At 33.2% G+C, this 13,551-nt stretch overlaps 2 protein-coding genes across 2 annotated transcripts; both read left to right on the forward strand.

Annotated features, from left to right (window-relative positions):
* Window positions 1–557: 557 nt before the first annotated feature.
* Window positions 558–10,418, forward strand: LOC108550573 (1-phosphatidylinositol 4,5-bisphosphate phosphodiesterase). Its single transcript, XM_017904327.1, has 8 exons — window positions 558–786; window positions 2,375–2,434; window positions 2,525–2,665; window positions 2,809–2,888; window positions 4,275–4,410; window positions 6,753–6,853; window positions 6,938–7,104; window positions 10,159–10,418. Exons 1-8 carry the CDS (start codon window positions 616–618, stop codon window positions 10,371–10,373), a joined length of 1,071 nt encoding a protein of 356 aa, XP_017759816.1. The 5' UTR covers window positions 558–615; the 3' UTR covers window positions 10,374–10,418.
* Window positions 10,419–11,606: 1,188 nt separating this feature from the next.
* Window positions 11,607–13,140, forward strand: LOC108550572 (protein trapped in endoderm-1-like). The gene is made up of 2 exons (XM_017904326.1): window positions 11,607–11,647; window positions 12,329–13,140. The coding sequence occupies exons 1-2, from the start codon at window positions 11,625–11,627 to the stop codon at window positions 12,975–12,977; spliced, it is 672 nt and encodes a 223-aa protein (XP_017759815.1). The 5' UTR covers window positions 11,607–11,624; the 3' UTR covers window positions 12,978–13,140.
* Window positions 13,141–13,551: the final 411 nt, after the last annotated feature.

Genomic DNA, 13,551 nt, shown 5'->3' on the forward strand with positions numbered 1-13,551 from the left:
ACTATGCTAACGAGTATGTCCGAAAATTAATTACACGGTATTTCGTATTATTTCCTTTTTGGTTTATATTTACTCAAAAATGAATAAATGGACATTAAAGGATCCATTTCCTCTTTTCTCTTCCTCCTTTAATTTCGGCCATAACAACAATGGAAAATTAATTCTAAAATAATTCGCGAATATTAAAATAAAAAATTTTGCATATATACGTACACTACGAAGGTTTTAACTGTGCTTTTATTTCCTTCTTATGGATCCGTCATTTCTAAGGACTCTTTACCTCCAAGATAAAACGGATCCATTTTCCCCTTCACCCCTCATCTTCTATTTTTTATATAATCCGAGGAAATTAGATTTCGACGAATTCCATTATGTACACGAATAAAAAGCGGTGCATTGATCTTATATAAGTTAAAAATCTCTTATGCGACCGTCTCTCTACCCGATCGCGAGCGAATCCTCATACGTTAAATTGGATTTGCCTAATCGCGTTACTCGTCTTCGAGCTGCTTTTCGCAGTGGAATCGAGTCATTCGAGTCTCGTGCCAGGCCAGGTTCGCTTCAAAGCACCGAGAAACCGGAACATTTTGTCGACGAACCGAAAAGGTCGACAACATGACAAAGAAGTTCGAGTTCAATTGGCGGGTCGAAGTGCCGGAACTGCTGAGAAACGGTTCGACGTTCGATCGGTGGTTCGAAGACAAGGAAACGACGGAGTACGAACCGAACTGCTTATTCAAAGTCGACGAGTATGGGTTCTTTGTCTATTGGAAGAGCGACGGCAAGGTAGAGTCTTCGAATCGCTATTTGTTCGCCATTTAAAGCATAAGTTTAGAGTAAGGACATTTCGCCATTTCACCGGAGAGTTTTCATTTTACGAAACTAAATATGGTGAGAAAATAGGAATAATAGTAGCTCTAGAAAAATTAAATACTCCATCAATGTTATTACTTTTTTATTTAATTTAAAGCATAAGTTTAGAGTAAGGACATTTAGCCATTTCAAGAAAGAGGTTTTCATTTTACGAAACTAAATATGGTGAGAAAATAGGAATAATAGTAGTTCTAGAAAAATGAAATATTCCATCAATGTTATTACTTTTTTATTTAATTTAAAGCATAAGTCTAGAGTAAGGACATTTCGCCATTTCACCGGAGAGTTTTCATTTTACGAAACTAAATATGGTGAGAAACTAGGAATAATAGTAGTTCTAGAAAAATGAAATATTCCATCAATGTTATTACTTTTTTATTTAATTTAAAGCATAAGTTTAGAGTAAGGACATTTAATAAATCTAGAGTAAGGACATTTCGCCATTTCAAGAAAGAGGTTTCTATTTTATGAAACTAAATCCGATGAGAAAATGGGAATAACAGTAGTTCTAGAAAAATGAAATATTACATCAATTTTAATATTTTTTTGTTACCATTTGCACTCCGAGCAATTTTTAATATGACCTACCAGCAACTCCGAGTCATTTTACCTTTCCTGTTAGCTTTTATAGTACCATATTTACCAGTCAAGTAGCATTTCATTATCATCAATTCTTCTGCCAAAGGTATACTGGTATAATATCTACCAGGAAACATATAGTAATCCTGTGCTTCGGGAATTTTATCTAACAATATTTGATATGAATCCAGCGGAATTCTAGTGCCTCAGTAGCGGCAACAGAGTTGCAGGCTATCTTAGAATGTCGCCATAGTGGCGACAACAGAGTACAAAGGGTTAATAAACGTTTAACAGGGGGAAGGGTCCGCATGACAGCTAACTGTGACGTGAACGGAACGGCACGTTGAACGCCACGTCGGTCCCTAGGACCGGCGCAAGACTTTCTATTCAGGCCCGCCGGTCCGTACGGCCCGGAAGGGCCCGCATGGCGGCTAACTGTGACGTGAACGCAACGGCACGTAAAATTGGCGTGGCGTTTAACACGTTAAGTGCCCAGCCTGTTTTACTTACCGTTCCATTTAGGCCCAAACTCGGCCGTCAAGTGGGCCACCGGCAGTTGACTATGTGTTCATAAAACTCGAAGATACTGTTCCAATTTTTATAACAGGAATTCCCAAATGTTGGGTCCAAAGATGGCGAAGAATTTAACACCAAAATTAGCACCTTTTGGTCCTAGTCTGGGTCAAACCAGAACGGAAAGTCTAACGTCGGTCCCTGGGGACCAGCGTGGCATTTAACGTGTTAAAGAAATTTTGTTTAAACGCTTGTAAAAATTATAACAGGGTATTTTACTTGGTGAAACTATTACAATATAAGTAAAAATATTCATAGAAAAAGGAATTAAATATCGTGTTTCTTTTATTATCAATAGTTCAGTTGATTGAATATTGATTAATTAATAAACATAAACATTTTTATACAGGACGGTGACGTGATAGAATTGGCTCAAGTGAGTGACATTCGTTATGGCGGCACTCCGAAGGTAAATAACACTGTAATCGTTAATAATGAGTTATTTAATTCGCTTAAAATTCGCCAATTCTAGGATTTAATATTTCCGTTGATCATTTAGGATCCTAAGTTGTGTAATAAAATAAGTAAACACGGGTCGATGGACGATATAGATCAGAAAAGCTTAACCATATGCTCGGGTATCGACTATACTAATATCCATTATCAGCACGTTGTCTGTGCAGACGCACAAACTGCCAAGGTAACGAGATTACGATTAATTATAAAATTAATTGTCAAAAAAGTAATAAAATATTTTCTTGTACTTTTTCCATTATCGTTATTATTATCATTAACTATCATTCATAGTGAATTTCCTAAATGTTCCTAATTCGCCTGATTTAGGACTGGCAAGCTGGTTTACGATTAATCACGCACAACACGAAAGCTTCAAACGTTTGTCCAACTATACAATTGATGAAACAGTATGCAACTATTATGTCGATCTTATTATTTCATCCCTTTGCACTCGATTTATTTTCAAAATTGTTAGGTGTCAACTTGTATTTATTTTTAGCTAAATGAATTAAAGTAATTTACAGTGGTAGAATTCAACGTGTTATATTTATTTCTGTATATCGTCAATAGGTCGACCGCAATTGGCGACGGTTAATGACGAACCAAATCTCTTGAGGAACGTTGTGTTTTTAGTGGACTCTATATTTTGTAATTGTTCCGGTTAACTCTTCTGAACTCTTCGAATGTTATTTGCTGACTGACTGGTACTGACCTAACTAACTTGTGCGATGCACGATCTTTCGGAGCCCATGGTTTCCAAAGGGAAATCGGTTTTCCCATTGGTGGTTGACAGGACCGAGGGTGGGCCCTCGGTCCGCGAATCAGATGCCCCCAAAGAAGGGAGGACCGTCTTCCGCGACCAGGTCTGCCGGTGGAGGAAGCCTCTCCCTCAAAGGGGGTTGCTGGTGGGCCACCCGCACATTCGTGATCCTTCCTGAAGGACCCGTTACTTTATGGCTCCGAAAGTCGCGACATCGCACATGGCCTGGTCCCTTTCTTTGCAGGCCTATCGTCAGCCAAATCCTAAGTGCTGTTGCCTGCTTTCTAACATTAATGGCTAAAGAAAGCCTCGTGTCCGGTGACCCGAGGGAAATAAAGAATAGTTTGAAAATGCATTGAAAATGAAGATAGAAAGGACACGGAACTTGAACTAAAACAGCAATTAGAATCTGGCTGCCAGAAGACCCTAACGGTCTTCTGGGTCTATTCTAATCAAGGGCTGAACAAAATACCGGCACGACCTTCCAAGGCTTAACAATTTCATTTATTTTTGTTGCGAATTTCGTGGAAGAAATAGCCAAATGATTAACGTGCAGGGAAGTAACCTTATTCAGTTATACAGCAATTGTATTTATAAAGGTTTAATATACGTGAAATTTATACATTTTATGCAGTATACAAATAAAATACTAGAGTCTTTCTTAATGCCACTGTGGATCACAATATATAAAGTATCTGTACTGTTCCTGATCTGGGAGTGAAGAGCTCCAAGGGACAGCAGGCCCTTTTAAACCCCCAAAACCGACCCCTTGATGTCCAAAGGTCGGTATTCGCCTGCAACCTGTAACAAGCCTGTCGTCATCGTTGCATGGGCGTAGCTGACTTCCAACAATTTTTATTATTATAAATTAATATGTCAGTTTTAGAGGAAATTAGTATTGTCACCTGCAGCGTCACATACGAGTTTTAGGGTAAATTAGCATTGTCACCTCTAGCGTGACATACGAGTGCAAAGGGTTACAACCGAGGGAACGGAATATCGATGGACATTAAATTGTACGTTTATTAATCAGTTGGATGAGGTTGAGCTTCCAAGTGGATCCAAAAGGAAAAGTGCCGGTGAAAGTTATATCGAAGACTTTCGCCTCTGGGAAAACGGAAAAACTCGTTTATCAAGGACTGGCAGACATGGGCTTACCTAGTGGAAAGGTAAGCTTCTCCGATGTAATCTTATTCTTACAAAGCTCTGCATCATAGACAATGCTAATTATTTCTGTATTGCAAAGAGTCGAGAAGAATAACGCTATCGTGGAAAATGTCTTCGTGGTTAATTTTATATTTCGTAAATATCTGAAAAATATTTCTCATATTATTCGGATTCGTATTAATATATGTATTAATATTATTTCACGTTGATATTTGTAGCTTATAATGTTAATAAAATTATTCGCATTATTTAGATCTACGAAAAGATATCAAATTTGCGATGAAGAATAGTAAGAAAAATTTGTACTATTTAATCCTGTAATGCAATATTAAATCTGAGGTAAAGGAAATAGGAAAAATCAGAAAAATTTGTATCATTTAAATCTGTAATAAAATATTAAATTTCAGATAAAGAAATAAGAAAAACTTGAATCATTTAGATCTGTAATTCGCGATAAAGAAAATTTGAAATATAGGAAAAATAAAAATTGAAGAATCGTCATTTTCAGAATGATAAAATCGAACTGAAAGGTTTTACGTTCGAAAAATTTAAGGAAAATAAGAAAATTTGTATCATTTAGATCTATAACGGAGTATTAAATTTGCGACAAAGAAAATTTAAAACGTAGGAAAAATAAAAATTGAAGAATCGTCATTTTCAGAATGATAAAATCGAACTGAAAGGTTTTACGTTCGAGAAATTTAAGAAAAATAAGGAAATTTGTATCATTTAGATCTATAACGGAGTATTAAATTTGCGACAAAGAAAATTTAAAACGTAGGAAAAATAAAAATTGAAGAATCGTCATTTTCAGAATGATAAAATCGAACTGAAAGGTTTTACGTTCGAGAAATTTAAGAAAAATAAGGAAATTTGTATCATTTAGATCTATAACGGAGTATTAAATTTGCGACAAAGAAAATTTAAAACGTAGGAAAAATAAAAATTGAAGAATCGTCATTTTCAGAATGATAAAATCGAACTGAAAGGTTTTACGTTCGAGAAATTTAAGAAAAATAAGGAAATTTGTATCATTTAGATCTATAACGGAGTATTAAATTTGCGACAAAGAAAATTTAAAACGTAGGAAAAATAAAAATTGAAGAATCGTCATTTTCAGAATGATAAAATCGAACTGAAAGGTTTTACGTTCGAGAAATTTAAGAAAAATAAGGAAATTTGTATCATTTAGATCTATAACGGAGTATTAAATTTGCGACAAAGAAAATTTAAAACGTAGGAAAAATAAAAATTGAAGAATCGTCATTTTCAGAATGATAAAATCGAACTGAAAGGTTTTACGTTCGAGAAATTTAAGAAAAATAAGGAAATTTGTATCATTTAGATCTATAACGGAGTATTAAATTTGCGACAAAGAAAATTTAAAACGTAGGAAAAATAAAAATTGAAGAATCGTCATTTTCAGAATGATAAAATCGAACTGAAAGGTTTTACGTTCGAGAAATTTAAGAAAAATAAGGAAATTTGTATCATTTAGATCTATAACGGAGTATTAAATTTGCGACAAAGAAAATTTAAAACGTAGGAAAAATAAAAATTGAAGAATCGTCATTTTCAGAATGATAAAATCGAACTGAAAGGTTTTACGTTCGAGAAATTTAAGAAAAATAAGGAAATTTGTATCATTTAGATCTATAACGGAGTATTAAATTTGCGACAAAGAAAATTTAAAACGTAGGAAAAATAAAAATTGAAGAATCGTCATTTTCAGAATGATAAAATCGAACTGAAAGGTTTTACGTTCGAGAAATTTAAGAAAAATAAGGAAATTTGTATCATTTAGATCTATAACGGAGTATTAAATTTGCGACAAAGAAAATTTAAAACGTAGGAAAAATAAAAATTGAAGAATCGTCATTTTCAGAATGATAAAATCGAACTGAAAGGTTTTACGTTCGAGAAATTTAAGAAAAATAAGGAAATTTGTATCATTTAGATCTATAACGGAGTATTAAATTTGCGACAAAGAAAATTTAAAACGTAGGAAAAATAAAAATTGAAGAATCGTCATTTTCAGAATGATAAAATCGAACTGAAAGGTTTTACGTTCGAGAAATTTAAGAAAAATAAGGAAATTTGTATCATTTAGATCTATAACGGAGTATTAAATTCGCGATAAAGGAAATTTGAAATATGGGAATAATAAAAATTAAAGAATTGTCATTTTCAGAGTGATAAAATCGAACTGAAATGTTTTACGTTCGAAAAATTTAAGAAAAATAAGAAAATTTGTATCATTTAGATCTATAACGGAGTATTAAATTCGCGATAAAGGAAATTTGAAATATGGGAATAATAAAAATTTAAAAAATGTGATTTTCAGAGCGATAAAATCGAGCCGAAAGATTTCACGTTCGAGAAATTCAAGAACTTGTACTTCAAAATCTGCCCAAGGAACGATATAGAAGAATTATTTCAATCCATGTAAGTACCTGTTACATCGTGACGTAATCGTGCCGTAAATCTTCCAGGATAACGAATTATCATGCTACAAATGGTATGTTTCAGAACAAAAGGAAAATCGGATACGATCACCCTGGCACAATTAGTGCAATTTATGAACGAGAAACAAAGGGACCCTCGGCTGAACGAAATTTTATATCCACTTTACGACGAGAAACGATGCACCGAGATAATCAACGATTACGAGATGGATGAGAAAGCAAGGGATTCGAGTAAGTTTGCTTTACGAAACAATTTATCCTATCAATCGTGAAATTTTAATCACCTGCTTGTACTGTAATCGTCCTGTTAATCCATTCCCCTATATTTCAAAAAATTTCCTTGTAACATGTAAATGCTGCAAATTACATTTTATCCTTTTCACCTGTTAATCAATTCTTCTATATTTCGAAAATTTTCTTTTAAAATGTAACTGCAGCAAATTATATTTTATATTTTTTATCTGTTAATCAATTCCCCGATATTTTGAAAATTTTCTTTTAAAATGTAAATGCAGCAAATTACATTTTATATCTTTCATCTGTTAATCAATTCCTCTGTATTTTAGACAATTTTCTTATAAAATATAAATGCAAATTACATTTTACATTTTTCATCTGTTAATCAATTTTTCTATATGTCGAAAATTTTCTCTTAAAATGTAAATGCAGCAAATCATATTTTATATTTTTTATCTGTTAATCAATTAGTCTTTATTTCAAAAAATTTTCTTGTAAAATGTAAATACAAATTATATTTTTTATTTTTCACCTATCAATCAATTCTCCTATATTTCAAAAATTTTCGTGCAAAATGTAAATGCAGTAAACTACATTTTACATTTCTCACCTGTTAATCAATTCCTGTATATTTCGAAAATTTCCTTCCGAAATATAAATGCAGTAAATTACATTTTATATTTTTCATCTGTTAATCAATTAATCTTTATTTCAAAAAATTTTCTTGTAAAATGTAAACACAAATTATATTTTTTATTTCTCACCTATCTATCAATTCTCTTATATTCCAAAAATTTTCGTGCAAAATGTAAATGCAGTAAACTACATTTTACATTTCTCACCTGTTAATCAATTCCTCTATATTTCGAAAATTTCCTTCCAAAATGTAAATTCAGTAAATTACATTTTATCCCTTTCACCTGTTAATGAATTCCTCTATATTTTAAAAAATTTCCTTATAAAATGTAATTACGAATTATATTTTATATTTTTCCTCTGTTAATCAGTTCCCCAATATTCCAAAAAATTTTCGTGTAAAATGTAAATGCAGCGAAGTACATTTTATCTTTCTCATCTGTATCGCGTGAAAAGTCACAAATTGATATAATGTAACAAAAATTATTGGCTCACGTGCAACTCCAAAAAATAAAATTAATAAGTTTAGAACACGGTCAAAGGTAATGAATGGAAAAATTAATAGACGATAAAAGTGATGAAAAAATTTAACCACGATCGTTTTAAAAATGAAATTAACATCTTCAGAATACGATCAAAGGTAATCGTTTAAAAAATTAATTTTACACAGAAACGAAGATAATTTAGCAAATGTTCGAATTTCAAAATAAATGTAAATAATTCGAAATAAAATAATCGTACAATTATTTGATACAAAGCAAGGATTATAATTTGGAATTATACATGTAGGATCGGATTTTGAGTGAATTGACCTAAGATAGTACTGTTGGCTTTTTAATAGAATAAAATAAGCTTATAAATAGAATGATGGCTATGAAACAAGAGAGATTCGCTATTCTGATCTTTCTTAGACTGACTTGGACTTCTTACATACTCTCTGACTGACACACTGACACACTCTTAAAGACTGCGAAAAGACTGGCTTAAAAAATTCTTTAACACTGACTTGCCCTCACCCTTGCACCCTTATTTAAACCATTTATTCTCCCCTTTTTCATACCCAGGCTTTCCTTCCCAATCATGCCCCTTTCCCACGCAACCTCGGTGGGCCAGGCACTATGGGTGGCTGAAAAGAAGTCATCTGAGAAACTTGTAGGACCGAATCCCCACCATTCTAACGTCATGGCAGAAATACCCCTGTTGCCCTGCAACCGAACGAGATGACTTCTTCTCAGCCACGCATAGTACTCTGCGTTGCATGAAAGAACTCATCTGAGAAACTTGTAGGACCGAATCCCCACCAGCCCAACCATTCTAACATCATGGAAGAAGTAGTGTAAAACGCTTCCCTTATTGGTAGAACTGATCCCTTCCTATTAGCCCGGTCATAGAACACCATGTGACAAAGAAAGCGAACAAAGCAACGAGACAAAGTGAGGCAGACGCAAAAAATAGATGCAAGAGCGTAGACTCATCCCAAAGCGTAGTAGTGCTTCCAATTCATTGTAAGTTAACTCTGAGATAACATTTCTTTCGCGGATATCTTACGCCTATGTTAACGTTTCACGTTAGCGAACTTGGAAATAGTAGTTTTGGGAGTGTCATAGAAAAGTGGGTATTACTAACGAGAGTATAAGCGGTGCAATACCCTTCTTGCTCCGCAACCGAACGAGTTGACTTCTTCTCAGCCACGCACAGTACTTCAACCACTCTGGACGCATCCCTAAATTTTCATTCGACTCTACCACAAATATTCTTTGCAGTCAATCCTCTTGCACGCGATCACTTTCGTTCTAAAACGCTCTTGACATTTTTTCAGGGCCGTACTTACCCCAATCCTACATACACAGATTTGTAATCCCGAATTGTGATTCGCATTTTTGCACCGGAGTTAATTATCTTCGCGTTTTATCTCTGCCTTCGCAAAACCGTCTTTAAAGAAAGTTTCTCGACTTTTATCTTTCATTTCGTAATGCTGCGAGCCTCGCTCACTGTTTGACAATATTACGCGTAAATCCTCGGTAAATGGGAAAAATAATTTTCCAGGATTTCAGATATAAAATCGGGAATTCGATATGGTTTATCAGAGGACGGAAGGGATTTATGAAAATTTATGCGCTCGCGTGTACGTCTCGTTTTAATCTACGTTAATGGTATCCGTAAAAATGCGTGCAAATGCACGATATGCGTCACTTTCTATTTATGCGCGGGAATATAATAGCTTGAATAAAAGAAGGTGCATTCTCTGCGGGATACGCAGCTCCTCTTTACAAAATTCATGCCATATTCAAAGATGGAGCTTGATACGGCTACAAATTACTTTTATTGCTCCCAACGCGATTTTTGTTTGATGCATTGCTAGCAGAGTCACAACTAAACGTGTTAGGGACATAACCTCTCTGTTATGCGTAGAATGCTTGACCAAGGAGGGCTTTGTTCGTTATTTGATGTCGGACGAAAATGCACCGGTGTTTTTGGACAAATTGGAAGAATGGATGGACATGGACCAACCCCTTTCGCATTATTACATCAATTCCAGCCACAATACCTATCTCAGTGGAAGACAAATCGGTGGTAAGAGTACCGTCGAGATGTACAGACAAGTTTTGTTAGCTGGTTGCAGGTAATTATTGATTTTCCTTTATTAGTAATTTGGTGAAATTTGAAATTTTAAACACGCTGAATTTATTTGGATTTTATAAAATTCGAAAAAGAAAATTATACTTAAATTGCTGGAAATTTTACAATTGATAGCAGAGATTAATTTATGAAGAATTATTTAAATAGAGGGTTATAATTATAAATATCAATGTTCTTAATTATAAATTTATAAATATAGAAGTAAGGTGTAAGTTTTATTAAAGCTTCTATAAAATTCAAAGATGAAAATTCTACTGAAATTACTGCAAATTTTAGAATTGATAGTATAGATTAGTTTATAAAGAATTATTCAAGTAGTATGCTATAATTATAAATTTTTAATTACAAACTTTGATACTTATGAGTATAAAAGTGATATGTAAGTTTTATTAAAGAATCTATAAATTTCAGAAAAGAGAATTTCATTCAAAGAATTGCTAAAAATTTCGCTGTTGATGAATTTATAAAAATTAATTAATACTAAATTAATACTTAAAGTTAATTAATTTAATTAATTAATTAATAAAGGATTCTCCAATTAATTTATAAAGGATTCTCCAATTAGTGTGCCATAATTACAGTTTTTTAATTACAAACATTGATATTTATGAGTATAAAAGTAATATATGAATTTAAATAAATTCTATTACATATTTTACTTTACATTTAGTTGTATTTAACAGTATAACTATCAATTTGAAAGACGTATATAAATAATATTAATTAAAGCGCTATTTGAGAATCAAAATTCTGAAACCAATCATTTCGACTGGTTTGAGAGTTTTAGTATTAGATTATAACATTGTTCAACAGAAAGTTTAATCTTCACTATCTATTCCTGGAAAGGAATCTGTAATCAAAGTTCCATTATCACCCTCAGTTTCCGAAAAATGTGAGTTTTTCCAAAAACGCATGATTTTTGGTAAAAATGAAGTATTACATCAAAAGTGAGAAGGATAGGAGGTTCATTCTCACCTTTAAGCTTAGGTGAGAGTATCCCGAATCAATCAATATCCATAATTATAATTATTCTGGATCATTATAATTGGTCATCGACGTTTAAAAAGACACCTCCGAGCGTATTTTCTACGCACATTCTTACATTTTTACAAAAAGCCCTTCGTTTGATACGAATTTGCTACGCAATATCGTATACTGTAGGCAATTTGTTTATAATTTTGTTCATAATTAAATATTTTCACGTAAGATCACAGAACGTGGCAGTATCGCTGCTCAGTATGGTAGCCATCACGATCAATCGGTTTGTAACCTCAAATATGTATAATACATTTAGTATAAACTTAGCATAGAATCATTATAGGCTGATTCTTTTCCATTTACATATTTCTAACGATTCGTGATAACACGAGACACCTGTTTCAACAATCATTGATTAATGTCACTGTTCCTGATTTAGTTTATTCTAAATTGTGCTGACGAATTACATTCCCGATTTTACAAACTCAGCATGCTTCTATGGAAGCTAATCGTCTATTGCTCATCTGAAATAGGATCAAATGTACACATGATAAATTCAATACCGACAGCTGCTCTTGAAGTTGTATTACGTTATCGACCGTATCGAATTTATATCGACAGAAAAATAAGGGTTTCATTTAGTGATTGAAAGCTATGAATAGACTAATGTTTATAGTTTAATAATTATATAAGATAATTAGCATATCTTGGATGTGCTATAACATTTTCCTTAATTTGTACTAATTTAAACTGAGATTGTAAAAATTGGAGAATCAAAGAGATCTTTAAATTTTTACTTATTTCCATTTTTGTATAATTAGAAATTTTTTAGTTATAATTAGACACATTATTCTATTCTTACAAAAGCTATAGTAAATACAACAATTAATAATAAATTGATAATAAATTAAAAAATTTCCAATTTAAATGGAATTTAAATTATTGAAATAACTCTATGTTTCAGGTACATACTAATCTCGAGGTCAGAGATATATGCTCAATTGTACACCACGCAGAGAATAATTTTAATGCTGATTGCCATATGGACTTTAAGTTTCTCACTGCTTCTACCGCCATTGCTTGGTTTTTGGGGAACATTGGGTCTAGAACCGTCCACATTTTCCTGTACAATCCTGAAAAAGAATGGAAACAGCCCAAAGAAATTTCTATTCGTTCTGGGTTTTATAGTGCCTTGCGTTGTCATCAGTGTTTCATACCTCTGCATTTATTGGCGGGTAAGGAAGAGTAGGAGGAATCTAGAGGCGCACTCTGGCATCTCCAGGAGGAAAGCTGGAGGGTTTCAACGCCGAGAAGATTCTAGAGTGACCAGGCTGATGTTGACTATATTTTTGTGCTTCCTTCTGTGTTTTATGCCACTGATGTTGGCCAACGTGATCGACGACAAGATAAAAATTCCGATTCTGCACGTGATTGGGTCTGTACTGGCATGGGCATCTTCTGTAATTAATCCTTTCATTTATGCTGGCACTAATAAACTTTATAGAGAGGCCTACAAACAGGTTCTGTGTCCAGTCTCTAGTAAAACACCGACCATTGGACCGAAACCGACGCACTCGCATTCCAGTAAAGTATCCTCACCTCAAGCAACTTGAAGTTTCGTGATGTTACTCGATTCGATGGAACCTTGCTCTTTTAAAGCATTTATTGTCGTTGGATAAACAGTGGTGGTTATTGTGATTTAGGTATAGTGGAAGATGCTTGAAGTTGAACGATATGAATATTGAGGGTTTTGTATTATATGTGAATTATTGGAAATGGGGCCGATAACAGTGAAGAAATTTGCGAAATGAATTATTTCTGGTATTTCAATTTTTTTATAACGTATAGTAGTAATGGATAGCATTAAATATACAATCTTTATTGAAGCTGTATATTTTATTTGAAAGCAATTTATGTTAATTTTTTATCCTGGTAACTTGCCCCGAATTAATTAACAACTTTTAGAAATGCACAAATGGAAGTGGATGAACAAATGCTTGTAAGCAGCAATAAATGTATGTAATTATACTATCCAAGAAATTTCAATTTTCCCTCAAATCTGTAATATCCATCGAGTAACTTTTCTAGAGCTTACCTTCTTGAATATGAATCTGCAAATAAAATTCCTTTATTACCGTCCGTTGCCAAATAATTTGAGTTCTGTTTTACCCACGACATCGTGTTTCG

Source organism: Eufriesea mexicana, unplaced genomic scaffold (genome assembly GCF_001483705.2).
Source record: "Eufriesea mexicana isolate 0111107269 unplaced genomic scaffold, ASM148370v2 scaffold2884, whole genome shotgun sequence".
Lineage (NCBI taxonomy): Eukaryota > Metazoa > Arthropoda > Insecta > Hymenoptera > Apidae > Eufriesea > Eufriesea mexicana.

Excerpts from the sequence above, each read along its gene's own strand:
- LOC108550572 (XM_017904326.1), top strand. The coding sequence starts at position 11,625 with ATGGTAGCCATCACGATCAATCG. Across the intron at positions 11,648-12,328 it reads GTAGCCATCACGATCAATCG|GTACATACTAATCTCGAGGT; the intron begins GTTTGTAACCTC and ends TCTATGTTTCAG.
- LOC108550573 (XM_017904327.1), top strand. The coding sequence starts at position 616 with ATGACAAAGAAGTTCGAGTTCAATTGGCGGGTCGAAGTGCCGGAACTG. Across the intron at positions 2,666-2,808 it reads CAGACGCACAAACTGCCAAG|GACTGGCAAGCTGGTTTACG; the intron begins GTAACGAGATTA and ends CGCCTGATTTAG. Across the intron at positions 7,105-10,158 it reads TGAGAAAGCAAGGGATTCGA|AATGCTTGACCAAGGAGGGC; the intron begins GTAAGTTTGCTT and ends TGTTATGCGTAG.